The sequence below is a fragment of the Brassica oleracea genome, chromosome C8 (assembly GCF_000695525.1).
Source record: "Brassica oleracea var. oleracea cultivar TO1000 chromosome C8, BOL, whole genome shotgun sequence".
Classification (NCBI taxonomy): domain Eukaryota; kingdom Viridiplantae; phylum Streptophyta; class Magnoliopsida; order Brassicales; family Brassicaceae; genus Brassica; species Brassica oleracea.
The window spans coordinates 20,262,596-20,286,998 of record NC_027755.1 but is presented as its reverse complement, the minus strand read 5'-3'; the positions used below and the strand labels follow the sequence as shown (position 1 = coordinate 20,286,998).

General features: G+C 36.4%; 6 protein-coding genes and 1 pseudogene across 8 annotated transcripts; 3 read left to right on the top strand and 4 right to left on the bottom strand.

Annotated features, from left to right (window-relative positions):
* Positions 1-20: 20 nt before the first annotated feature.
* LOC106312422 lies at positions 21-603 on the bottom strand. Its single transcript, XM_013749941.1, has one exon. It carries the CDS (start codon positions 546-548, stop codon positions 129-131), a length of 420 nt encoding a protein of 139 aa, XP_013605395.1. The 5' UTR covers positions 549-603; the 3' UTR covers positions 21-128.
* A 3,268-nt stretch (positions 604-3,871) lies between these two features.
* Positions 3,872-6,630, bottom strand: LOC106310472 (myrosinase-like). The gene is made up of 12 exons (XM_013747705.1): positions 6,454-6,630; positions 6,307-6,367; positions 6,171-6,232; positions 6,003-6,078; positions 5,740-5,905; positions 5,377-5,632; positions 5,181-5,296; positions 4,820-5,046; positions 4,675-4,709; positions 4,462-4,573; positions 4,255-4,357; positions 3,872-4,175 (listed from the first exon to the last, which is right to left on the bottom strand). The coding sequence occupies exons 1-12, from the start codon at positions 6,628-6,630 to the stop codon at positions 3,923-3,925; spliced, it is 1,644 nt and encodes a 547-aa protein (XP_013603159.1). The 3' UTR covers positions 3,872-3,922.
* Positions 6,631-9,375: 2,745 nt separating this feature from the next.
* LOC106310610 (10 kDa chaperonin-like) lies at positions 9,376-10,202 on the top strand. The gene is made up of 3 exons (XM_013747836.1): positions 9,376-9,589; positions 9,677-9,816; positions 9,999-10,202. The coding sequence occupies exons 1-3, from the start codon at positions 9,485-9,487 to the stop codon at positions 10,048-10,050; spliced, it is 297 nt and encodes a 98-aa protein (XP_013603290.1). The 5' UTR covers positions 9,376-9,484; the 3' UTR covers positions 10,051-10,202.
* Positions 10,203-10,887: 685 nt separating this feature from the next.
* On the bottom strand, positions 10,888-11,957 carry LOC106309509 (21 kDa protein-like). The gene has a single exon (XM_013746550.1). It carries the CDS (start codon positions 11,759-11,761, stop codon positions 11,156-11,158), a length of 606 nt encoding a protein of 201 aa, XP_013602004.1. The 5' UTR covers positions 11,762-11,957; the 3' UTR covers positions 10,888-11,155.
* Positions 11,958-14,179: 2,222 nt separating this feature from the next.
* Positions 14,180-14,584, bottom strand: LOC106308899 (annotated as a pseudogene).
* An 85-nt stretch (positions 14,585-14,669) lies between these two features.
* Positions 14,670-20,763, top strand: LOC106311701 (dynamin-related protein 1C-like). Of its 3 annotated transcripts, none has more exons than XM_013748960.1 (17): positions 14,670-15,515; positions 15,609-15,672; positions 15,765-15,872; positions 15,994-16,095; positions 16,264-16,314; positions 16,401-16,462; positions 16,629-16,719; positions 16,809-16,873; positions 16,969-17,163; positions 17,251-17,370; positions 17,456-17,526; positions 17,870-18,095; positions 18,219-18,269; positions 18,362-18,463; positions 19,965-20,103; positions 20,180-20,319; positions 20,400-20,763. In XM_013748960.1, the coding sequence occupies exons 1-17, from the start codon at positions 15,384-15,386 to the stop codon at positions 20,523-20,525; spliced, it is 1,845 nt and encodes a 614-aa protein (XP_013604414.1). In that variant the 5' UTR covers positions 14,670-15,383; the 3' UTR covers positions 20,526-20,763. The 3 variants fall into 3 exon arrangements, with proteins under 3 accessions (XP_013604414.1, XP_013604413.1, XP_013604412.1); XM_013748959.1 differs by having other exon boundaries at positions 18,362-18,469; positions 19,971-20,103; XM_013748958.1 differs by lacking the exons at positions 19,965-20,103; positions 20,180-20,319; positions 20,400-20,763 and adding exons at positions 18,679-18,818; positions 18,899-19,262 and having other exon boundaries at positions 14,907-15,515; positions 18,362-18,602.
* Positions 20,764-21,114: 351 nt separating this feature from the next.
* Positions 21,115-23,293, top strand: LOC106311702 (aspartate-semialdehyde dehydrogenase-like). The gene is made up of 7 exons (XM_013748961.1): positions 21,115-21,746; positions 21,811-21,897; positions 21,980-22,024; positions 22,101-22,196; positions 22,301-22,402; positions 22,717-22,871; positions 22,960-23,293. Exons 1-7 carry the CDS (start codon positions 21,186-21,188, stop codon positions 23,039-23,041), a joined length of 1,128 nt encoding a protein of 375 aa, XP_013604415.1. The 5' UTR covers positions 21,115-21,185; the 3' UTR covers positions 23,042-23,293.
* The last annotated feature ends 1,110 nt before the right edge of the window (positions 23,294-24,403 follow it).

The window sequence follows — 24,403 nt, the reverse complement described above, 5'->3', positions numbered from 1 at the left end:
TCGTGGGAGACAATATGATGTAATGATAAAATCTGAATTGTCTAGTATTTTATAAACAGAACACTTTCTTGAAAAGAAACTATTGATTATAAGAGCCTGTAACACATCAAGGCAAAACATATACACGATCATCCTACGTGAGTGGCATCCATAAGCCAAAGAACGATGTCAAGCATCCGAAACGCAAAGAAGGTAGTGGAGACGGGGACGCTAACGAAGAGGAGAAGCATCGTTCCAAACGCAACACTGGGACGAGAATTCATTAGAAAATTTTGGAGAAGTGAGAGAGCGGCACAGATGTTAGCGTCGTAGTTGCAGTAGAAACGTTTCTCCCACTGCATCCAATGGGAAGGAGGTTCATAGTTTCGCTCGACCATCTTCCTCTCGTGGATCCGTTTCCTAAGGATCACCATGTTCTCGTCCACCACTCTTCCTCCTCTGTAGTAGTAGCCGCCACACACGGTGGTTCGTGTTCTCTTCTTGGTTCCAGATAACTTCGTCAATGGTTGGAACCTGAGTGGCGACGATGAGATCAGTATGCCTTCCATTTTTTTTTTCTTGTTGCTTTAGGAGACAGGGTGATGGATGGGTGCATTATTTATAAAGAGAATTATTTTGATAATAATAATGGCTACGGTTTACTTTAGCTTTAAGAAATAAAAAGGAGAAATGATTAGGGCGTTGCCTTCTCGTAGCATTGATGGGACCACACTCATCACGTTCCCACCAGTTTCACGTTCGTTTCTTATCGATTTCAGCTACACGTCTTGTCGACAGGGACATTTAAGATTAGTTATGTATACAGTAAACACTTCAGCAACGAAGAAAAGATGGTTGTGAGTTAATCTGGAAAATATATAATCGAATGTCAACTGCAAAGCACTCCCTTCATAATTGTATCAAACAAATAATTAAATGTCCATTGACCTCAACTTCGTTCATGTATTTTTTTACACTAAAAAGTACAAAGACGGTGCCACTATGGTTAGTTAATCATGGGTTTATTTCATACTATAATGTAGCAGCCATGATTTTAAATCATTTTGGGAATACTTATTAATACATGTTATTAATTTAGTGATTAATATGATAAGTTATTGTTTATATTCTCTAAATTTTAAATTGACAATATATAAAGCGGAGTTCTAATCAAAATATACATATATGCTTGTTATTGTTTTCATTTCTTTTTTGGAACCACACATGTATTATAAACATTTTGGAAAATCTGTTTATACAATATAGTCATTATACTTTTTTGTTTGATTAGTATTTAATTATGCATCATTATATTTATTTAGTTTTAACTACGGAGATAATTTATAGTATAACAAATACACGAGTTTTACAAGACAAATTTTATATAACTATATTATAATTGAATAGTATGAGATATGAGATTGTCGAGATAATGACTCATTTAGTTATTAAAATTATATTGTTTAGTTATATAATTAGTAATGAATTATACATAACTATTTATTAAAGATAATATTGATATTAACTACTCTAACTATTAACTTGGGTGCTCCGTTGCGAAAAATCACTTCGCAAATAATAATATTTAAATCAACAATATATAAATCGGAGTTTTAATCAAAATATACATATATGCTTGTTATTGCTTTCTTTTATTTTTTGGAACTACTTATGTATTATAAACATTTTGGAAAATCTATTTATACAATATATTCATTTTGTTTGAATAGTATTTTACTATGCATCATTATATTTTTTAGTTTAAATTTTGTAATTGAAAATATTAATTTTGGATAACAACACTTATCTTATTTATTTTAGCCAAAATTTCTATTTTATTAATTTATATTCAATTATCTAAATAAATTTAAATATAAGTTTGTTGCTAATTATAGTACATATTATATATAACTATTCATTATATATATTAGCATAATTATCCCTAATAGTATTCACGTTAATTAATCAGTATGTATTCGTCACTAAAATTACCTTTTATAAAACTAAACAAATAACATGTAAACTAGGATAAGACCCGCGCCTTGCGCGGAATTAAGTTATTATTTTTATTATATTTTGGAGAATGAAACAATAGTTTGGTTTCATTTGGATTAGGGGTGTTCAATCCAGATATCGGATTGGTTTCGATTCGGTTCGGTTTTTTTCCGTATTTTGGTTAGTAAAATATGTGGCTAATTTTGCTAGCTTATACATAATAAACGATTCTGATAGTGTCATGTTCGTCGAGCAAGATCTACTCTATAAAATGAACATACACGTATCTAGAACGTTACGGAACTATTATAAATAACTGACCCGGAAAACGTTGGCAAGAGCAGGTGCTGCGTCGACAGGGCTAGTAGATAAGGAAGCGTCAACGGCAACTTGAACGGCAAGAGATTCGAGGAAAGGTTCCGGCCAGACGTCGTTGGCACTGTGGCGAGGGCGAGATGGAGATGGGGCCTCGAAAACGCCGCCACTTCTACCGGCGACGGAGCTGAGACCACCGCTGGAATCACCGTTGTCGGAAGCTGAAGAGGAGGAAGACATGAAAAGGGTTTTCTTAGGAACAATGGAAGGAGAAGGAGAAGGAGAAGGAGCAGCAGAGAAAGAATGGTGGGGGAGAGAGGAAACAAAATACAAAAAGTGTAGATAAAGACACTTCTCGAGGTGGGGGACCCAGGTTGGAGGTATGTTTTTTCTCTGTATTTTTTATTTTTTATTTTCAATTATAAATGAGACAAATATTAAGTTAAATAAACCAAGAGAGTGATTCATTTTGCTGAGAAATTTTAGCGAATTTCGACTTTTATTTGAAACTACAGGATTCAAACAAAAAAAATTGTTGATACAATTCATTTTCTTGCGTATTTTTCGTTATGGAGACATTCCATTTTTGTAGATTGCGATATGCGTGAATTGGTTGGTATGAACTTAATAATTAAAAAAATATATATTAGAGAGTACTAACAGTAATTTATCAAGAATTAATTTTAAAATTTTTACATATATTTATATACAAATTTTACATTTGTAAACAAAATACAAACAAAAGCGTTGGATCAGGTGGCAAGACAAAGATTTATGCGTTATAGCTCCCAGTTCCATCTATTTTCAATGTTATTTGGATCTTTTTCTCCTTTTAATGAAAGGCAATATTGTAATATTTGAACATCTTCATCTACATTGACCTGAGATTCTTCTGATTCTAAACCGACTGCCTTCATTTCCTTTCATTTTAAAGGTTACATCTTTTCAAATGTTCCTCAATTAATATATAGGGGATGAAGTTGGACCCTAATGTGATGTGCGCTCGTAATTGCACTTTTTCGTTTATAGTAAGCTATCCAAAGTATTATTGTTGTTTAGTTGAAATACTAATTTTGAAAACTACGAAGATAGTAATTTATAGTATAACAAATACATTAGTTTTACAGTATAAATTTTATATAACTAAAATTGGTATGAGGTTGTCAAGATAATGTCTCATTTAGTTGTTAAAATTATATTGTTTAATTATATAATTAATAATGAATTGTATAGAACTATTCATTAAGGTTAATATAGATATTAACCAATTTAAATTTTAAGAGTTCTGTTGCGAAAATATATATGCAAAAATAGATATAGTGTAATGATATTTGTAGTTGACATAAATAAGAATCATATTTTATTATGGATACTTCATTTTTTTTAAATCACAATAGGATACTTCATTAATATATGCAGTGTGTTGGATGATGTAAATCTACCTGTTAAATTGAGTTTTTTTTTCTCTCAATCCCTTGACTTGGCATAAAAGTATTATTCATTAATATATACTTGACTTTTTTCACTGGGAATATGTTTTATTTAGTTACAGTAAGCTCCTTTATTTACTATGGAGCAGATGGCTAGAAAGAGTGAGACGACATGAAGGCGATCTTGATGGGGATAAAGTGTTTCATGCATCTGTGAGTGTCTTCATCTTGTTCTCAAAAGAGAGGCCTGAGCGGAGGAAATCTTGGTGTGCAGTGATCTTGGTGGTAACGTTAATGAACCTCTGATACCATTTGCCAGAATCTTTGAGGTTTCTATCACTAACGTCTGTCCAGTTAACGTAACTGAGTCCGAATCGGACGGTAAAACCTTTACCGAATTCATAATTATCTCCGAGAGCCCATGCAAAGTATCCTTTTATGTTGACACGCTTCTCCCTGAAAACAAAAATAACCATTAAAAACCTATGATGATCTAATATTTATTAAATAGTGTGTCGTTGCAGCCACTACTCACATGATGACCTTACGGAGAAAACAGAGATGACTGCAGAGATAATCAATCCGCTTGGAATCGGCAACAGCTTCCTGGCGGGTTTGATCACCAGAGGTACTGAATCCTAATTGAACCGTGGTACGTAGTATGTGAACAATTGTACAATAACTGAATCAATTTCTTCTACCAAACAATTAAACATGAAAGAAGACGGGTAACAGAACTCACCGTTCTCGGTGATATAGATTAATGGGTTACGGTATTTGGTTTTGAAGTAGTCCATAACGTAATAAATGCCTTTTGGGTAGTAATAACTATTTCCCCCTTTTAACTCTTCAAACTGATCAGAAAGGGAAGCAGCATGTGTATATCGATCATAAGAAAGAAGAGAAAAATGAATGAAACAATAGAATTATGGGTGGGTAGATCGTGCATATATACCAGTGGACCAGTTTTTTCACCACGTGAATTTACAACTGCAACACACAAGCATGCAATATTGACGGTCACAAAATATGTAGTAATCAAAAGGACACATGCATATATATATATATATAGGTTGTAACTAAGTGAAATAGAGTGGTACATGTGAGTCTTGTCCCTGGGTCCATCATGGCAGTGTATCTTTCCGATGTAACGGGGAGTGGGTTAGGAGTTGGCTGTACGAACTGAGTGGCGTAATAGTTGAGACCAAGAAAATCATATGAACCCGCAACAAGTCTGGCTTCTGCTTCAGTGAAGTTGGGAAGCCGATTACCTACCATTCGCCTCATGATGTCTGGGTATCTACCTCTTGTTAGCGGCTCCATATACCTGATCGATATCAAATTCATATTCATTAAGTAGTTTATATATACAACATATATTTAGGGTTTATCAAAAAAAATATATATATATTTATAATTTTAAAATATTGATTTTTTTTTCGTGGATATATATATTCGTACCATCCTAAGAAGAATTCTTTCATCCTCTCAGCTGCATCTATGCTGGCTTTATTAGTCTCATCAAATGGAAGAAACCATCTAGTTATCATCACCGGTCCGATCCTCCCTCTTTGGAACTGCTGGTCACAATGATTTGTTAAATATGGATTGGATATGTCAGATTATTACACCTATTTACAAATGGACAAGTACTCGCCCTATATTTTGTTCTATAAAGATTGACCACAGCGGCATGAGCAAGAAGCTGGTTATGTGCAACTATATAAGGTTCCGTTGAAGAATTTCCGCCGTAACATCTTGCATCGACCTTTGGAGAACATCGACCGGGTGCATCTGCTCCGGTTGAATAGCCTCTCGTAGGCACTGAGTACAGCTGGTTGATAGTGAGCCAGTTCTTCACCTTTCCACCAAATTCCTTGAAACATAGATCCGCAAAATCTCTAAAATCCTCTCTGCGCATAGTTTAGAATCCTTTCATTAATGTGAATCAAATCTATATATTTTCTCTCTTTCATTTTTACTCCTAAGATGCATGCATGTTATGGAACTAATAACATACATGACTTGGCGGTTCAAGAAACCTTCATACTCATCTTGCAGTGTTTGAGGAAGGTCCCAATGGTAGAGGGTAACGAAAGGCGTGATATTCTTCGCGATGAGGCCATCTATGAGTCTGTGGTAGTATTCAAGACCTCCTTTGTTCACTCCCCTACTCACCTTTCCTTCTGCTCATGCATACGTACATATCATATACTTAATTTTCCAAACAATCACAATCAATATACCACTACTTGTACACACAGATCGATAATGTGTACGTACTTGGAATGATTCTTGACCACGCAAAGGAGAATCTGTAGCCAGTAGCATTCATTTCGTCCATAATGTCTATATCTTTCTGCAGTTTACATATACAATTGCATGTCATTAATCCACACGTAGAAGATACAGAATTCAGTGAGTATATATATATGTATACTGAGAATTAACCTGCCACATCGTATATGACTCGCAAGTAGTATCTCCATTCCCAAGATCGGACCCTCCTTTCTCTGATAGTAAACAAATACATTACTATGAATGTATAGAGACTTACATGTATATATATACCGGACAAACGGTATACCTGGGAATCGGTGAGTGAAGCCATCCCAAATGTTAAGACCACGTCCTCTGCCACCTTCAATCTGAAATGAAAATAAACAACCATGCGGCATTAAAGTTCAGCGTCAAAATTTTCTGGCTAAACAATGTATAATGATTTGTTACATGCCTGGTAAGCAGCCGATGAAACACCGAAGATGAAGTCTTTTGGGAAGCCTTTACTGTTTAAACGATCAGTGTTATTACATGTAAATGGCTCGTTCTCTTCGCAAGTAATTTCCTTATTAGCTTTGCAACTTACCACAGCTAATAGAAAAACGATCAAGTCGAGTCCACGAAATTTCATGGTTAATGTGTAGATTTGTATATATGTGTTTGTGTTGGATGGAACCTTGTGCCAATCTACTGTTTATATAGCCTTTGTAAAGAAGAGGTGACGCATGCATTTTCTTGTGCCAATCTAGGGTTTAGAGCCTTGATATTTTAGGAGAGGTTTGGTGGGATGACTCCCGTGGTAGGTTCACGTACTTTAGGTCGATGTTCGCTGATACAGTTTATATTTCTAACTTAATGTTTTGCTTCCACTTTTTAGCATGGCTTGCTCTTTGATCGTCCAACTTTTTTTAAAATGTTACACTAGATTTTAACATGCAGATATCTTTTCATTTTATAAATGTATTTGATATAAAATATTTTAAATATATAATTTCCATTTTAGTATTATATATTGTATAAGTTTATAATATTATTGTTTACATTTTTTACTCGGCATGTTATGATATTAACATATATTTTTAATTATGATATTAAGATATTAAGTTTTATTTTTATTTTTAATTAAGATTTCAAAACATTAGATTGCTTTAATGTTTACAACATATATCATTTGTTTTTTCGTGGTGCATTTCAAAAAGTTATTTTTATCATTTTGAGTTTGAATATTTATTTTCAAAATTTTATATTTTTTCAAGAAAACTTTGAAAAATTACGCTACTATTTTTTAGTTTGGAAGATTACATGAATTTTGAATTTGTTTTTGTTGCTACATTAATACATTATTTCATAAAAAAAAATTTGGTAATATTTTATAAATTTTCTCAATAGGTTTTGTTATAATTTTAAAAAATATATAACTAAAATTTAATTTGTCATTAATATTTTAAATGAATTACTAAAATTTCATAGTTTTCTAATAACATATTTTTTAAATAGTATATGAACTAAATGTTATATATACTATTATATTTTTGTATATAAATATTTTAAACAATATATTATTGAGAGTTTCAAAATAAATAAATAAATAATATATAGTTGTAGATATAAGAGTTTAACCTAATAAATTTATTTTTTCATACAAATATTATATAGATTACGAATTTTAACACATGTTAATGATGAGTGATAATTTATTTAAATGAAGTAATTTTTAAATTTTTTTTTAATTTACCTATTTAATATAATTTGTCATATTTAATTTATATATCACTTTTATTTTTATATAACACAGAATATAATTATAGAATTTATAGAAAATAGTATATGATTTTTATTTTCTTGTTTTATAGTAAAATTTTAGTTAACATTGATTTATAACAATATTATATTACAAATTACGAAATCAATTAATGTGTTATTTTATAAAAATATTTAAAATTTTAAATAAGATTTTGTTAGATATTTTCTCAACATATTTTTATGTAATTAAAAAAAATTAAATTTATATTTAGTTTATTATTAATATAAATAATCAATTGTTATATTAACTATTTGTTTAATTGATCCGACTATGATTTGTTAACGGTGGAGAAAAATAGGACTTTTGAAGAGTATATATATATAGGTCAACCGAACGATGGACACTGAAGCCCAATGGGCCTGATAGTTAAATTTAAACTCTAAGCTCAATATAAAGTAAGCTCAGCTTCAACGACTATCGTCAGCCCTAGCTGTCTCGCGATGGCACTATAAAATCTGCGAGATTCACAGATTGTAGCAGAGCCGTCTTTCTTTAGGTTCTTCTTAGTTTGATTTCGGTCTTTTCCTATGCCGATACTGTAATCAATTGTTTTGTTTTTGTTTGCGCGAATGTTTTCCACCAAAAAAAAATTAATGGGGAGAAAGATGCAAAAACCAAAAGGGGAGAGATCTAATCAATAGCTCTGAAAATACCTGTAGGTTTTCTACGGGGTGCCCTTGCCTCTTCTTCCCTATAACGATAAAATGGCTTCATAGTACGGGTTTCTCTGTGCTTTCTTTGTGTTCAGAGTATTCTATACTCTTCACTTCGAATTTTTATCACAATCCCGCCTCCAATCGCCATTACATGCTTTTTCTTAATCCATCAAATCAATTTCTTTACAATTTATAATTGTAATTTTAATCAACCCTTTGGTTTGTTTATCCTATATTTTAAGGAAGTTTGAGGAAGATGATAATTCATAAGCAAAATGATATCCAAGATGTAGAAACCAATTCGTACTGTATTGAACTTGAGAACAGAGAATAATCAATTGCCCGGACAAACAAATATCGAAGTATATACAGAAGCAGACTATTTATAAGTGACCCAAACTAAGCTAGTAGGCACCAATCATAATCTTATTGTGGACCTTCCAGTTAAAAATTCAAGAACCCATTATAATGCGGGAATATTCTATAAAGCTTAACGGGGATATCTGTTTAACAACATTACTAAAGGAGCAAGCCTTTTTACCCAAAAAAAAAAAAAAAACACACAACCTTCGATCAGATTCAGAGACCTTGAATTTAATTTACAGCTTTGTCTGTCGGAATTCGGAACAAAATGCCCAGCTCCCGAAACCGCCACGTGTAACAAATTTGGCCAAGCTCTGGACATAAGCCATCTGCGCTTTCTCAACACACAAACTTCATTTTACTAGATCATCCATCCGAAGTACAGAAAGGAGTTTTATTAGACGACGTGCATACATGAATTTTTCCACTTAACAACATTTAGCGACAACGTTTGTGTGTTAAAATGGGCTAGGCCCATTAAATAATCACAGATAATATTATAGGCCCAAATACATACGAATGATTCTCTAAACCCTTGGCCCATTTTTCGTTCCCCCCTAAACCCTACGATCTAGATCATTCCGTCTTCTACCGATAAAAAAACTCAGAAACCCCTGGAATCTCTCGATTCAACTCCGAGAGAGAAAAAGAATTTGAGAGAAATGATGAAGCGTCTGGTCCCAACGTTCAACCGCATCCTGGTGCAGAGAGTCATCCAGCCTGCAAAAACCGAAAGCGGCATCCTCCTCCCAGAGAAAGCCTCCAAGGTAAAGATCGCTTCTTCTTTTTTAACGATCTGATCTTTCTGATTTGACCTCGAAAGATCTGAAAGTTGTTTCCGGATTTATTTTCAGCTGAATTCCGGCAAGGTGATAGCCGTGGGGGCCGGTTCGAGAGATAAAGACGGGAAATTGATTCCGGTCTCGGTTAAGGAAGGCGACACTGTTCTTCTCCCAGAGTACGGCGGTACTCAGGTCAAGCTCGGCGAGAAGGAGTAAGTTGAACCAGCTCTCTTGTTGGTATTACATTTGTCTGTAGATGCTTCCTCGTGGCATTATTAGTTAATTAGATTTGGATAATATCTGATTAGTGAAAGAAAAAAACTCGGATCAGCCGAAAATAATGGCAACTAAATGTAAGCAGCTTATGTTGTTTGAATTCTTGTGGTGGACATAGGTACCATCTCTTCAGGGATGAGGATGTCTTGGGAACCTTGCACGAGGATTGACAAGGCTTAGCGAGTGTTCTTGTTGGCCTTTTTCTTTTTTTTTGTGTGTGAAGGGATGAAAAACAAGTCATTCATTTATAAGTTAAGTTTATCCTTGAAGATGTGGTTGGACGTTGTCGTTTATTTAATTGAAATTTTACGTTAATGGACTATCTTAATCCCTTTCAAAACCTATCCAGTTTCCAAATGAGCATGTCTTGTAATTCTAAAGTTTTTTGTGCTTTTCCTTAGTCTGATTATAGCTTGATTGAGCTTGCGTTTTCTTTCGCTCTATTACTCGAAGCTATATGCTTACTTGACCGCTTGAGTGTTTTATGCATCCTCCAATCGTTACATTTCTGTCTACTAAATCAAGTCGATATAACCATTTTTCTCATTCATCATTTCGTATAATCAAATATTTGTAGTGATTTATAATAATGACAACAATAATAATATTAGTATCACTAGTGAAATTGATTGACCAAATGTTTATCGAATATATTATCCAACAAACCCATTTTATTTTTTTATTCAAACTTATGCTAACGAAAATATTAATTATGTGTATGAAACACACCTTTTTATATTTTTAATATACAATATAAATGTGAATTTGTGAATTTGTACATTGGCATCTCCGTGACCAAAGACGTTGCTTTCGTAAAAAACTGAATAGGCCACAAATAGACAAACTTAGGTAGAGGTCGTATATGTTTCTAATCATCTCACGGGTTTCAACTCTCGTTATATGTCCAAATTCATCCATATCACATTTCCATGTTCACGTTCACGAATAGATTCAAAACTTAGCCTGTATAGTTTATTTTAAATGTATCCAACTATTTATCAAAACCATCTATAATTGATCTATTTTTCTCCATCATTCATAAAATAAACACATACGATCGACATCTACTAATACAATCAAACTTTGTTTTGGTTTAAAGACAACTAAACTTAGCTTAATGCAACACACAAGCTCGGAGTTCCATCTCAGTATAAACTCGATTCCATAGCCTCCCCTCGAATACACACAAAATCTAAGCACACTGATTATACATTATAGTTTATACATATATATACACAAGTATTTATATATAACTTCCTAAGAAAAGGCCTAGTGCTAGGCTCCATTATTGGCGTATGTGTTGACTAGAGCAAGCGCATTGCTCGTGAATCTCTTAACGTCGCCGACCCTCTCGCAAACGGCCGTCTTCGTATCTCCGTCTTCCATCTCCTCCGTGACCCCGTCCGTACACGTCTCCTCGTCCGTCAACGCCGCGCTCATCCACGTCTGCACGTTACTCATCTGAAACCTAAACGCCGGAGCTCCTTGACGATGGTGGTTCATCTCTCGGAGCTGCTGGAGCGAGCCGTGCATCTGCTCCACGGCGTCTCCCACGTTGGAAACGCAGTCGTGGACGGCGGCGGAGGCGGCGGTGCGTGATAGTTTTGAAAGGTAACTTGCCGTGTGTTTTGCGCGGGAAAGAGAAACTCCGATGGCGAGCTTAGCTAGCTTCGCCGGATTGTCTTGTACGGCGGAGGCGTAGCCAGCTAGCGACGTGAAACAGACGTCAGGGTAGAGCGTTGCGTTGCAGCTTGACCGGATGAAATCTAGATCGTTGGTTGGTGTTGGTTGCGGAGTGAAACGGACGGCTGAGATTGTCCGGGAAATGAAGAGTAAGGTGGCTAAGTGAAGAAACGTCGTCGTATAAAGCTGCCTTGCCATGTTACTAGTCTTTACTTTGTTTTAGTTTTTGCTGTTTAGGGTGTTTAATTTACTTGAAAGATTGGTGGGTTTATGTAGGCATTGAGGAGTGGAGGTATAAATTGACATGTGTGTCCTTATAATGCTCACTGTAATCACATTATTGCCACTAATCATATTGTCTGGTGCAGTTTTATCCATGGTTGGTGTGTGAAAGAAGGCTTGGTAGTTTCAACTCTCAGCCGTGCCTTTAAAGAAACCCCATACTTTAGGGCTTTCAATAAAATAACGAGAATCTTTTTTCGTGTATATCTATCTATTACATAATAGATAACAAACGTATAGCACAATTGATAAGATGAGCATTTTTCTATTTTTTTGGCATGTATACGATTTATATATTTAGTAGATAATTTAAATATTTGTATTTAACATGTGTGTATGAACACGATTGTTAAATACTACTCACTCAATTCCACTATAAGTTTTGAACTTTTCACATATTTTAAGAATAAATTTACATTGCTAAAATTAACATTTATTTAATATTATAATCATAAAGTTCAATTAATTATATCAATAATAGTTGTTTTAATTGATATGGGTAAAATTAGTAAATAAACTTAAAAATTATATTGAAAACACAAAACTTTTATCTTCGCAAATCGAATAAAAATCTCAAAAAAACAATAGTATCTTTAAATAAAACTGTTGGTCGTGAGTTATATTTTGGATGGACATAACCAGTTGCAATGTCGACCAAGAAAAAATCGTACGGTTGAATATTAGGATGGTGGGACTCACTAGATCACGGATGAGCTATGTGGAGATTCGCCTACCTTCGTTGTTTCTGCCCATGTAAAAAAGAAATTGTTCGAGAAGAAAATATTCGCACGCGTGTAATTATTAACATTCTATTAATTTCCTCTAAATGTTTTTGTTTATTATAGTAGACAAGTGTTTTAAATTATACTCATTCTAGTGTGTGATTCAATAAGAGAAAACCATATAGGACTCGAAATTGAAACTTATTCCTTCTGTATCTGAAGAGAATATCGGGATTATACACAAAAATCTAGCGCTTTAAGCTAAATATTCATATATAGGAATGAAAAATATGCCACTATCTTTTTAGTAAATGATTCACGGAATGTTTCTTAAGAAGAAAAGTCCACTTAAAATGCCACTTTCTGGAAATGAGTGTGTATACATGTAGTGGGGAGGTAGCCGACTTTACATATTTATATAATATAGCGTTTGATTGGTAACAATGTTATATGAACCCCATTTTTCTTTTCTCCTTGGTAGGGTTTCTTAAGGCGATGTTGTCATTTACGATGGTTCTGCCGATCTCGTGTAATTTCTTAACAGTTGTGACAATGAACGATTTCAAATCCGTGACATTTGGAATTCTATATTTCTGTTCTTTTAAACAAAAATCAGTTTATAAATTTTCCCAAGACCATATCATGAGAATTCTAAAAGATCGGGAAACTTTAGCTACCACTAACCTTATAGCGTGTGATACTCTAACGCAACAACAACAGCATACATAGTATTTTTCGACAAATCAACAACATACATAGTTCAGAGAGAAGTTAAACAATTCTTTTATTGTAACGGTGGTTTTTAGATTTTTTTCAGTGTACGATAAATTAAGAAAATACTTACCACATTAATTTGATGTGTTTTCCAAATAAGATTTTCTTCATGGAAACATTTTTGTAACTTCTAAAATATCGAAAGCATCCTTATGATATGTTGTGGTTGTGTAGTTCAAATCTTATCGATTCGCTTTTTAGGTTTTAGGCAGCTTTCTTATCTTTAAATCACTTTTGGAGAGCAAATACGAATAGAGATATAAACAATATATAATTTCTTTACCTAAGGTTGTTGTTGATTACTAATTGTTATATTCAAACCAGATGATATTTCAGAAAAAGAGTAATGAACTAATGATGATATTGTAAGTGGCATTACAGTAATGAAGTTTATAGTGAGTCTACCGTATGATAGATTTGACAAACTTCAAGTTGATGTATCAGAAGCTCTTGCAGAGACTTAAGTCACACAATTGCACACTTACTGAAATAATAATAATCCCTGAAATTTTCGACTCTGACCATTCGTAGCAGTCACAATCAGTGTCTTTAGGACTAAGATAGTATTGGAGATAATTAATTTATATTTCCTATATGCTATTGTTTTAGATAATTGTTATCTTTAGGCTTTCAAATTGTGAAATAGGTCTTCTTTGAACTTAAACAAGCGTTATTCGGGTTCGAGCCTTGGCCACAACGGATTTAACATCCCTTCCGTTGGGGCGCTGGACCCCTTTTGGGAGATAGTTGGGAATGTGGCTGTCCAGATACCAGAGTTATCAAAAAAAAAAAACAAGTGTTATTCACTTCCCCTGCATTGGCATACACGATGAGACTGTCAAATGTATGATACCTTCTGCTCCGCTATAGTTTGGAATCCTCTTAACACTTCTTCAGTAGACATTAAGACCAGACGCTGATTTGTAACTGGGTTGCTCACTGAGGGTAAGCAGTTTTTGCTTAACATTCAAAACCGTCTCTGTCGGATCGCATTGCATAAAGTAAATGGTCTTCATGCGCTTGACACGAATATACATGGCCTGCAAACAAGATTATACAGAATAATCACTCCAATAACCAACTTGTCCAGATTAAACCGTAGAAGAAGAACAATTTTTTATCGCAAAGATTTAACTGGTCGCTTATTTGGCTTTAGTTTTAAGACATGTCGGTTGAGTATCGTTAGAACCCGCTGAAACAGAGAGAGTGTTTTGTTTTATCTTACTCTTACAAAGTCCCACATCGCTAACAAAATAAGTGTGGAAGGCATGAGAACTAGTATAAAAGAAGAGGCCAGGCAGCTTAACAATTCATACCTTTCTCGGCCTTTTGGCTAAGATCAAGTGTAGTATCTGTTCTTATCAGTTTAATATCTGATATGTGGTCCATCGGGCCACACGATATTAACTCTATTTTTTAAGGGAGAAGGCCCACCAAGATAGCTTGCTATCTGGGTCTTCGCGAGTCGCCCATGCGTTGCACTACTGCACGGGCCGGCTCAGCCCGCCAATTATTAAGTCACATTTTTAAGTCGTAAACAATTGAAATAACAGAAGTGAGCTAAAATTGGTTTAAACAGCTTGTTCGACAATTGGCCCAACTCTGGGATTGGGCCGGAGAATTATTTCCCAAAATAATATTTTGAAGATCTGGTAACAGTAAAAATAAGAAAAAGATAAACGATCACAACTTAACCGAACACAAATACATGAATTGAACCGGCTCCATGCCATTGACCGGTACGCGTATCCCGCGACGTGAGATTTGATTTGATTTTCACTTTCGGCCCAAAAGTATCTCTAGATTTGAATGCGTAGTAGGGCCTACTCTTTTTTTTGTTTGCTTTGAATTTCTTCTCCACTACCGTTCTCTGCTCCATCGTTTGCTTCCTCCTTTTGATATACTCATCAAATCTACCTACCGCCGCCCCGAGAGAGCATCTCACCGGACGTTTCGAATCCAACGTCCGATAAACTTAACTAGCTTCGTTGGATCTTAGATCTGAGCGTCGGTGCGAGGTTTGGCTCCGTTCCAGGAAAAAAATGGCGACGATGAAGAGTTTGATAGGTCTGATTAACAAAATCCAGAGAGCCTGCACTGTCCTCGGAGATCACGGCGGTGAAGGAATGTCGCTTTGGGAAGCTCTCCCAACCGTCGCCGTCGTCGGTGGCCAGGTTTGATCTCTCTTTCTAGAGTTTTGTATGTTAGATCCGATCTCTTCACTTCAATGTCTAACGCTTCCGATTTGCTTCGGTGGTGTTAATCAGAGTTCCGGAAAATCTTCGGTTCTGGAAAGTGTAGTGGGAAGAGATTTTCTACCTCGTGGATCTGGTAGCTACTTCTCTCCTTATGCAATTTTTGTGTTGTACCTCCGAAGAATCTATACACACTAGCTTCTGATCTGTTAACATTTGATTGATTAGGTATTGTTACGAGGAGGCCACTGGTGTTGCAGCTTCATAAGACCGATGAGGGAACAACAGAGTATGCCGAGTTTCTTCATGCTCCTAGGAAGAAGTTTACTGATTTTGGTAGGTTGATTGAATCTTTCATGGGGCATTGCTTGCTCCTTTTTCATTATGAAAATTACTGCTGAAACCTATGAGATTCAGAAAGCTAGGTTAGGGCTAATGAACATTCTTCTGTTTCCAGCTGCTGTGCGGAAGGAAATCGAGGATGAAACTGATCGTATTACTGGGAAGTCCAAACAAATCTCAAACAAACCGATTCAGCTCAGCATATATTCTCCTAATGGTTTGTGCTTAAGACCAACGCATCCCTTTTTTTAAATACTGCATTGCATTTAGAAGACTAACACAGTAAAAATTCTTATATTGCTGATACTAGCAGCGATGAGTTGTAGTAGGATTAGATTTTAAGTTTCATGTGTCTTTGATATCTCATTTTATACTTTCTCTGCAGTTGTTAACCTGACGCTCATAGATCTTCCGGGTTTGACCAAGGTAGCTGTAGGTAAGAGTTTGATACGTCAAATCATTGGTTCTTGTTTCTCTTACCTTGTGCTTAAATAATTTACTGATTGAATGTCACACTTGCAGAGGGACAACCGGATAGTATCGTTCAGGACATTGAAAATATGGTCCGCTCTTATGTTGAGAAGGTCAGTTTTTAAAAGTTTCATTTATTCCAACCAAGTTGAACTAAACTATGCATTTGATCATCCTCGCATACTGATATGTTTTAATCCATCAGATATGAAAGTGATCCGAAAGGATCAAACTTTTTCTCTATAGTGTTGCTATAACATGATCTGTTTTATCTGCCAGCCAAATTGCATCATATTGGCTATTTCTCCAGCTAATCAGGACATTGCTACCTCTGACGCAATAAAACTTGCTAGAGAAGTTGATCCTACAGGTACTATCTAGATGTAGTTTCCTAGTAACTAGTAAGTAGTGACTTTTCACTCCATAATTTTCTAAAACTTTCTAGTATATTATCTGTAGGTGAAAGGACTTTTGGAGTGGCAACCAAGCTTGATATCATGGATAAAGGAACTGATTGTCTAGATGTAAGGATCTTTCTCGACTCATGCAGCTTGGGTGTTAGACTCAGATAAATCAGTTACTTGTTTTATTACTTTGACACCTCTCGTATTTGATGAAGGTTCTCGAGGGAAGGTCATACCGGTTGCAACATCCCTGGGTCGGAATTGTGAATCGTTCACAGGCTGATATCAATAAGAGGGTCGATATGATTGCTGCGCGTAGAAAGGAGCGTGAATATTTTGAAACAAGCCCTGAATACGGGCATTTAGCCAGTAGGATGGGATCAGAATATCTAGCAAAACTCTTGTCTCAGGTACCCTCATGATTTATTTATGCGGACTTCAATGGAACCAAAGCTTTAGTGCATAGTGTTGACTTTCGTCCAACTTTTTCTTTTCAGCACTTAGAGACTGTTATCAGGCAGAAAATCCCCAGTATTGTTGCTTTAATCAACAAAAGCATCGATGAGATAAATGCAGAGTTGGACAGGATTGGGAGACCTATCGCGGTAGATTCAGGGGTAAGCTCTTAAACCATTATGTTATCGATATTCAGAGTTGCATCAGACTCAAACGGATAGTTACTCACCATTATTATTGTTCCAGGCCCAACTTTACACCATTTTAGAACTCTGTCGGGCATTTGATCGCGTCTTTAAAGAGCACTTGGATGGAGGGTAAGCGATTTAGTTATTCTGGTTCTTAGTCTTACTGCTCATGAACTGTTTTTCGAGAAAACTTTTTTCTATACTGTTACATTGCAAAGATCAATTTTGAGTCTAGGAATGGTTTGAAAGACAGTGCCTTTCAAGAGTAATATGCCTGCTAAAAATGATCCAGTCTTTATTTTTTAAAGTTGCTCAGTTTCAAGATTATGGTTGTGCAGTTTTAGTAAAGTTCCTACAGTGGTGACCTTCTCCATAATATATAGATATTTGCCAAAAAGTTCTTCAAATTATTTGACAATTTATGTCTAGCAAAGTCGGGTTTCTCATATATAGATTATGTTGTTTGCATCAGACGACCTGGTGGAGACCGGATCTATGGAGTTTTTGACCATCAATTACCAGCAGCCTTAAAGAAACTTCCCTTTGATCGACATCTCTCTACCAGAAATGTTCAGAAGGTAGTCTCAGAAGCAGATGGTTATCAGCCACATCTTATTGCTCCTGAACAAGGATACAGAAGGCTCATTGTTGGATCCATTAGCTATTTCAAAGGACCAGCTGAAGCCACTGTCGATGCAGTATGCTTCCGAATCTTAACTAGATTTCAGTACTTATGAGACTGTCTTGTTTTGGTCAAACATTTGGGAGGCTTATTTCAAATAAATTGACAATATCTCTGACTCCTGTTTGATATCTCCTAGGTGCATTTTGTATTGAAAGAGCTGGTAAGAAAGTCTATTTCAGAAACAGAGGTGAGAGGAGGTCCTCTGTTGTTAGTACCCTTCCTAGCTGTTTACGTTCTGTTTCAATCCTAAAATATCGTTGTTGCTCTTTCTTCTATCAGGAGCTGAAGCGGTTCCCAACTCTGGCGAGTGATATAGCAGCTGCTGCAAACGAAGCTCTTGAAAGATTCAGAGACGAAAGCAGGAAAACGGTTCTGCGTCTGGTGGACATGGAATCCAGTTACCTCACTGTTGAGTTCTTCAGAAAACTTCACCTTGAGCCCGAGAAAGAGAAACCAAACCAGAGAAATGCTCCACCACCAAACGCAGACATCCACTCCGATAATCACTTCAGAAAGATTGGTACGTGTCTCTGCCTTCCCTTGCTAAGAATGAGACATATCAAATGTGTCTTGACTGTAAAACTAATTTACTTCAGGATCCAACGTGAGTGCGTACATAAACATGGTATGTGACACATTGAGAATCTCACTTCCCAAAGCTGTTGTTTACTGCCAAGTCAGAGAAGCTAAGAGATCGCTCCTCAACTTCTTCTACGCTCAAGTCGGCAGGAAAGAGGTAAACAATATTGATTACCCTTTCATATTAAAGAGTGGAGAACACTTTCTAATGATTTTTAATAAAATAAATGGGTGCAGAAGGAGAAGCTGGGGGCGATGTTGGACGAAGACCCACAGCTGATGGAACGAAGAGGAACCTTAGCCAAACGGCTCGAGCTCTACAAACAAGCCAGAGATGACATCGATGCCGTGGCTTGGAAGTAAGGTGTGGATCAAAGGGAATATTCTTTATATCTTTAGTTTCTTTGCTCGTGTGAGCACACTACTTGCATTATTATTAGATATGTTGGAAGATCTAAACTCCAATCCATTGCTGCGCACGCAAAGCACACACACGATAACTCATATGGTTTATAGGTCGCTAATATTTGTCTCCCATGTTTTGGTGTGTATCTTCGAGTCTTGACTACTGTTTACATTATTAAGACAGCACTTCAAGATGTTCTTCTTCCTCAAGCTGCTCCAGGAATGTTAACAACAAACCATAATGCTAACTCTAAAATTTTGGGAGCATTTAAACATTTAAACCCTAAACCTTGGCGCTTTTTATCCATACCATTAGTTTTCATATTGATATAATCTGATCACATGATTAGAACAATACTTTTCAACTACTTGAGATTTCCAAAAGAAGCAATGAAACACATGAGGAAGTTGTGTGAATATACCCCAATCTGGTGGAATGGATGATCGCTTTCGCTTACCACTTTCAAACATCTTGCCGTTTCAGTTTCTTATAATATAACAGCCTGCTGTTTTTTCTTATGAAAAATGATTTGCTTAATATATCTGTAAACACTTGTTTATCGGCCGCCTCCAAAACCTCAGTCTCTCACTTCTTCATCCTTCCTCACGACGGCGACAATGGCGACTCTCACTCACCACACCCCACAGACCGCTTTCCTCTCCAGGCTCCCTCTCAGACCCAAACCCAGAGCCTTCTCCGCAAGAGTCAAAATGTCTCTCCAGGAATCCGCGCCCTCCCTCGCCGTCGTCGGCGTCACCGGCGCCGTCGGACAAGAGTTCCTCTCCGTCCTATCCGATCGAGACTTCCCTTACAGCTCCGTCAAGATGCTCGCGTCGAAACGCTCCGCGGGGAAACGCGTCGCCTTCGACGGCCGCGAGTACACCGTCTCTGCGTCTGGTGGACATGGAATCCAGTTACCTCACTGTTGAGTTCTTCAGAAAACTTCACCTTGAGCCCGAGAAAGAGAAACCAAACCAGAGAAATGCTCCACCACCAAACGCAGACATCCACTCCGATAATCACTTCAGAAAGATTGGTACGTGTCTCTGCCTTCCCTTGCTAAGAATGAGACATATCAAATGTGTCTTGACTGTAAAACTAATTTACTTCAGGATCCAACGTGAGTGCGTACATAAACATGGTATGTGACACATTGAGAATCTCACTTCCCAAAGCTGTTGTTTACTGCCAAGTCAGAGAAGCTAAGAGATCGCTCCTCAACTTCTTCTACGCTCAAGTCGGCAGGAAAGAGGTAAACAATATTGATTACCCTTTCATATTAAAGAGTGGAGAACACTTTCTAATGATTTTTAATAAAATAAATGGGTGCAGAAGGAGAAGCTGGGGGCGATGTTGGACGAAGACCCACAGCTGATGGAACGAAGAGGAACCTTAGCCAAACGGCTCGAGCTCTACAAACAAGCCAGAGATGACATCGATGCCGTGGCTTGGAAGTAAGGTGTGGATCAAAGGGAATATTCTTTATATCTTTAGTTTCTTTGCTCGTGTGAGCACACTACTTGCATTATTATTAGATATGTTGGAAGATCTAAACTCCAATCCATTGCTGCGCACGCAAAGCACACACACGATAACTCATATGGTTTATAGGTCGCTAATATTTGTCTCCCATGTTTTGGTGTGTATCTTCGAGTCTTGACTACTGTTTACATTATTAAGACAGCACTTCAAGATGTTCTTCTTCCTCAAGCTGCTCCAGGAATGTTAACAACAAACCATAATGCTAACTCTAAAATTTTGGGAGCATTTAAACATTTAAACCCTAAACCTTGGCGCTTTTTATCCATACCATTAGTTTTCATATTGATATAATCTGATCACATGATTAGAACAATACTTTTCAACTACTTGAGATTTCCAAAAGAAGCAATGAAACACATGAGGAAGTTGTGTGAATATACCCCAATCTGGTGGAATGGATGATCGCTTTCGCTTACCACTTTCAAACATCTTGCCGTTTCAGTTTCTTATAATATAACAGCCTGCTGTTTTTTCTTATGAAAAATGATTTGCTTAATATATCTGTAAACACTTGTTTATCGGCCGCCTCCAAAACCTCAGTCTCTCACTTCTTCATCCTTCCTCACGACGGCGACAATGGCGACTCTCACTCACCACACCCCACAGACCGCTTTCCTCTCCAGGCTCCCTCTCAGACCCAAACCCAGAGCCTTCTCCGCAAGAGTCAAAATGTCTCTCCAGGAATCCGCGCCCTCCCTCGCCGTCGTCGGCGTCACCGGCGCCGTCGGGCAAGAGTTCCTCTCCGTCTTATCCGACCGAGACTTCCCTTACAGCTCCGTCAAGATGCTTGCGTCCAAACGGTCCGCCGGGAAACGCGTCGCCTTCGACGGGCGCGAATACACGGTGGAGGAGCTCACGGCGGAGAGCTTCGACGGCGTCGACATCGCGCTGTTCAGCGCCGGCGGATCGATAAGCAAGGAGTTCGGGCCGCGCGCGGCGGAGAGAGGAACGATCGTCGTTGACAACAGCTCGGCGTTTCGGATGGTCGAGGGAGTCCCGCTGGTGATTCCCGAAGTGAATCCCGAGGCGATGAAAGGGATTAAAGTGGGAAATGGTAAAGGGGCGTTGATTGCGAACCCTAATTGCTCCACCATTATCTGCTTGATGGCCGTTACGCCTCTTCATCATCACGCTAAGGTTCGATTTTTTTTGGCAATGCCAACGTCTGCGCCGTTTGTGACGTTTTGATTGGTTATAACAGGTGAAGAGGATGGTGGTTAGTACTTATCAAGCAGCTAGTGGTGCGGGTGCTGCAGCTATGGAAGAGCTTGTGCAGCAGACTCGCGAGGTTTTTGTTTCTTTTTTTAACCATTCCATTGAGCTTTAATTAAAATGATAATGCTGAGAGTTTGGATTGGTGTTTAACTTAGGTTTTAGCTGGTAAACCGCCGACTTGTAACATCTTCAGTCAACAGGTGAATAGTCAATTTGCTTATAGTTTTATTTTCTGATTCTGAATTACTTTTTGATTGATTTTGATGTATTCTGTAGTATGCGTTTAACCTGTTTTCGCACAATGCTCCCATTACTGAGAACGGTTACAACGAAGAGGAAATGAAACTTGTGAAAGAGACGAGGAAGATTTGGGTGAGTGGTTACTTTGATCTTGTAGTCATTTCACTGTGATCTTTTGTTTAGAATGTTGGTTGTGTGTGTTAAAGAGGCTTTTTTACTTTTCTTGCTCTTTGCAGAATGACACAGAAGTCAAAGTAACAGCGACGTGTATACGTGTTCCGGTTATGCGTGCTCATGCAGAGAGTGTGAATCTCCAGTTTGAGAACCCCCTCGATGAGGTAATAATAATACTCTTCAAACTCGTCTCCTGCTAAGTTTGTTATTACTTATTAGTAATTTTTGAAGCATGGGTTCCTAGTGAATTTCAATTTGAATCATGGGTGAAACGGCATTCTATAGTCATTTTTAACTTCTTTTCCATGGACCTGTGATCAGCGTTAGTAAGCTTGGATAGTTCTTGAGGAACTTGCAGAGTTAAATCACCTTAGAATTGTTATTTGGACTTGTTCTACTAGCATGTTTAGAGAGCTTGTGATTCTTCTTACGGGATAACAAAAGAATCTTATGATCAAGTTCTTTGTTATCTTAACAGAACACAGCAATGGAGCTGTTGAGGAAAGCACCTGGAGTTTATATTATAGACGACCGTGCCTCTAACACCTTCCCTACTCCACTTGATGTCTCTAACAAAGACGATGTAGCGGTTGGTAGGATCCGGCGAGACGTGTCCCAAGATGGCAATTTCGGGTATTCTCTCACACTCTTTTCTATTGAATTTGTACCAAATGAGTTCTTCTCATTAAGTTAAAAGGCTATATCTTTGTGAATTTTTTAGGCTGGACATATTCGTTTGTGGAGATCAAATACGCAAAGGAGCTGCTCTTAACGCTGTTCAAATCGCTGAGATGCTTCTCTGATTTCAAATCCTCACTCACTTGGCTTCTCCTGATTCTTGACATGAGATCTCTGTGTATCAGATTTGAGTCAAGAACTTGGTCTCAATTTTTTGTTTTTGGAGTTTCTTTTGTTTCCCTGTTTGACCACTTTTGTTACTTATCAATCATGAAGTTGTCTCTGAAAGCTGAATCATCCCTCATTCTTGAACCTTGCCAATCTCCGGTTCGAACCGGTACCGGCTTGGTTAATGGAAGATGACATCTTGCATGTGATGTGATCCATGAGAAATTATTAGACTGCATGTTTATTAAAGCGAGAATTTAAATCAATTATAAAAAAGTTGACAAGTCTCACTTCTCATAAACCCACCTATGTTCATAACAAGCGTGTTTTCTGTTCTCTATTCTATCGTAAATTGAAATTTGACAAATTACGTTAGATCATGGCTTCTTATGGAGGTCTGTTTCTTTTAAGTGAATGTGTGATATAATTTTTAGCCCAATAAGATACTGCATCTTCGTGCTCTGTCTTCGTTCCTTCTTAATTGCGAACCTGAGAAATAAAAATATCCACCTAAACCGTGAATGTGTAAAGTTATATAATTTAATGTCGAATCCAATTGTCTGTGTAACTTCTTCCTCCAATCAAAGCTACTCATAACTTCATCTCCCCTCTAACACCTAAACTTCACCTCCAACCAAGGTCAGCATATACTCCCATAATCATAAGCCTTCTCTACTTCTCAATCAAGGGCGGAGGCAGAGAATTTATTTGTTGGGGGTATAAGTAAAACTAGACCCTGACTCGCGCGCCAGTGCGGATATGAATTTTCAGTTTTTTTAATTATTTATTTTATTAAATGATGTATTTGTAATATTCGTTCATATCATATTCAATAAGTAAATATTTTTTTTTGCATCTTAAACTATCTATTTTTTTACGAATGTGTGATATCATATAAAAAATATAAAAAAAAGAGTATAGAGTTAATTAGATAATTTTAAAAACAGAATTTTTTCTTTCATGTGCGATATCATATAAATAATGATCCGTCCAGTTAACAAAAATCATGATTATTTTATGTGTAATTTTTTTTATTTTGACCATTTCCTTAAAACTATATTAAATTTTACATATTTTAATTAGAATATTTTTAATATCTTTACCTTTTTATTTGAAATGCAACTCAATATTTTTTTAACAATTATAACAAAATATTTAAAAAATATTTTTAGAATTTGTTTGAAAAATACAAAAATTACATTTTAAATTAAAATTATCCTAAAATATGATAAGTTTTGATGTAAACGAAAACTCAAATTATGTCAAAAATAATGATATTCAATGATAATAACAATTTTAATTGATTATTTTTTAAAAAA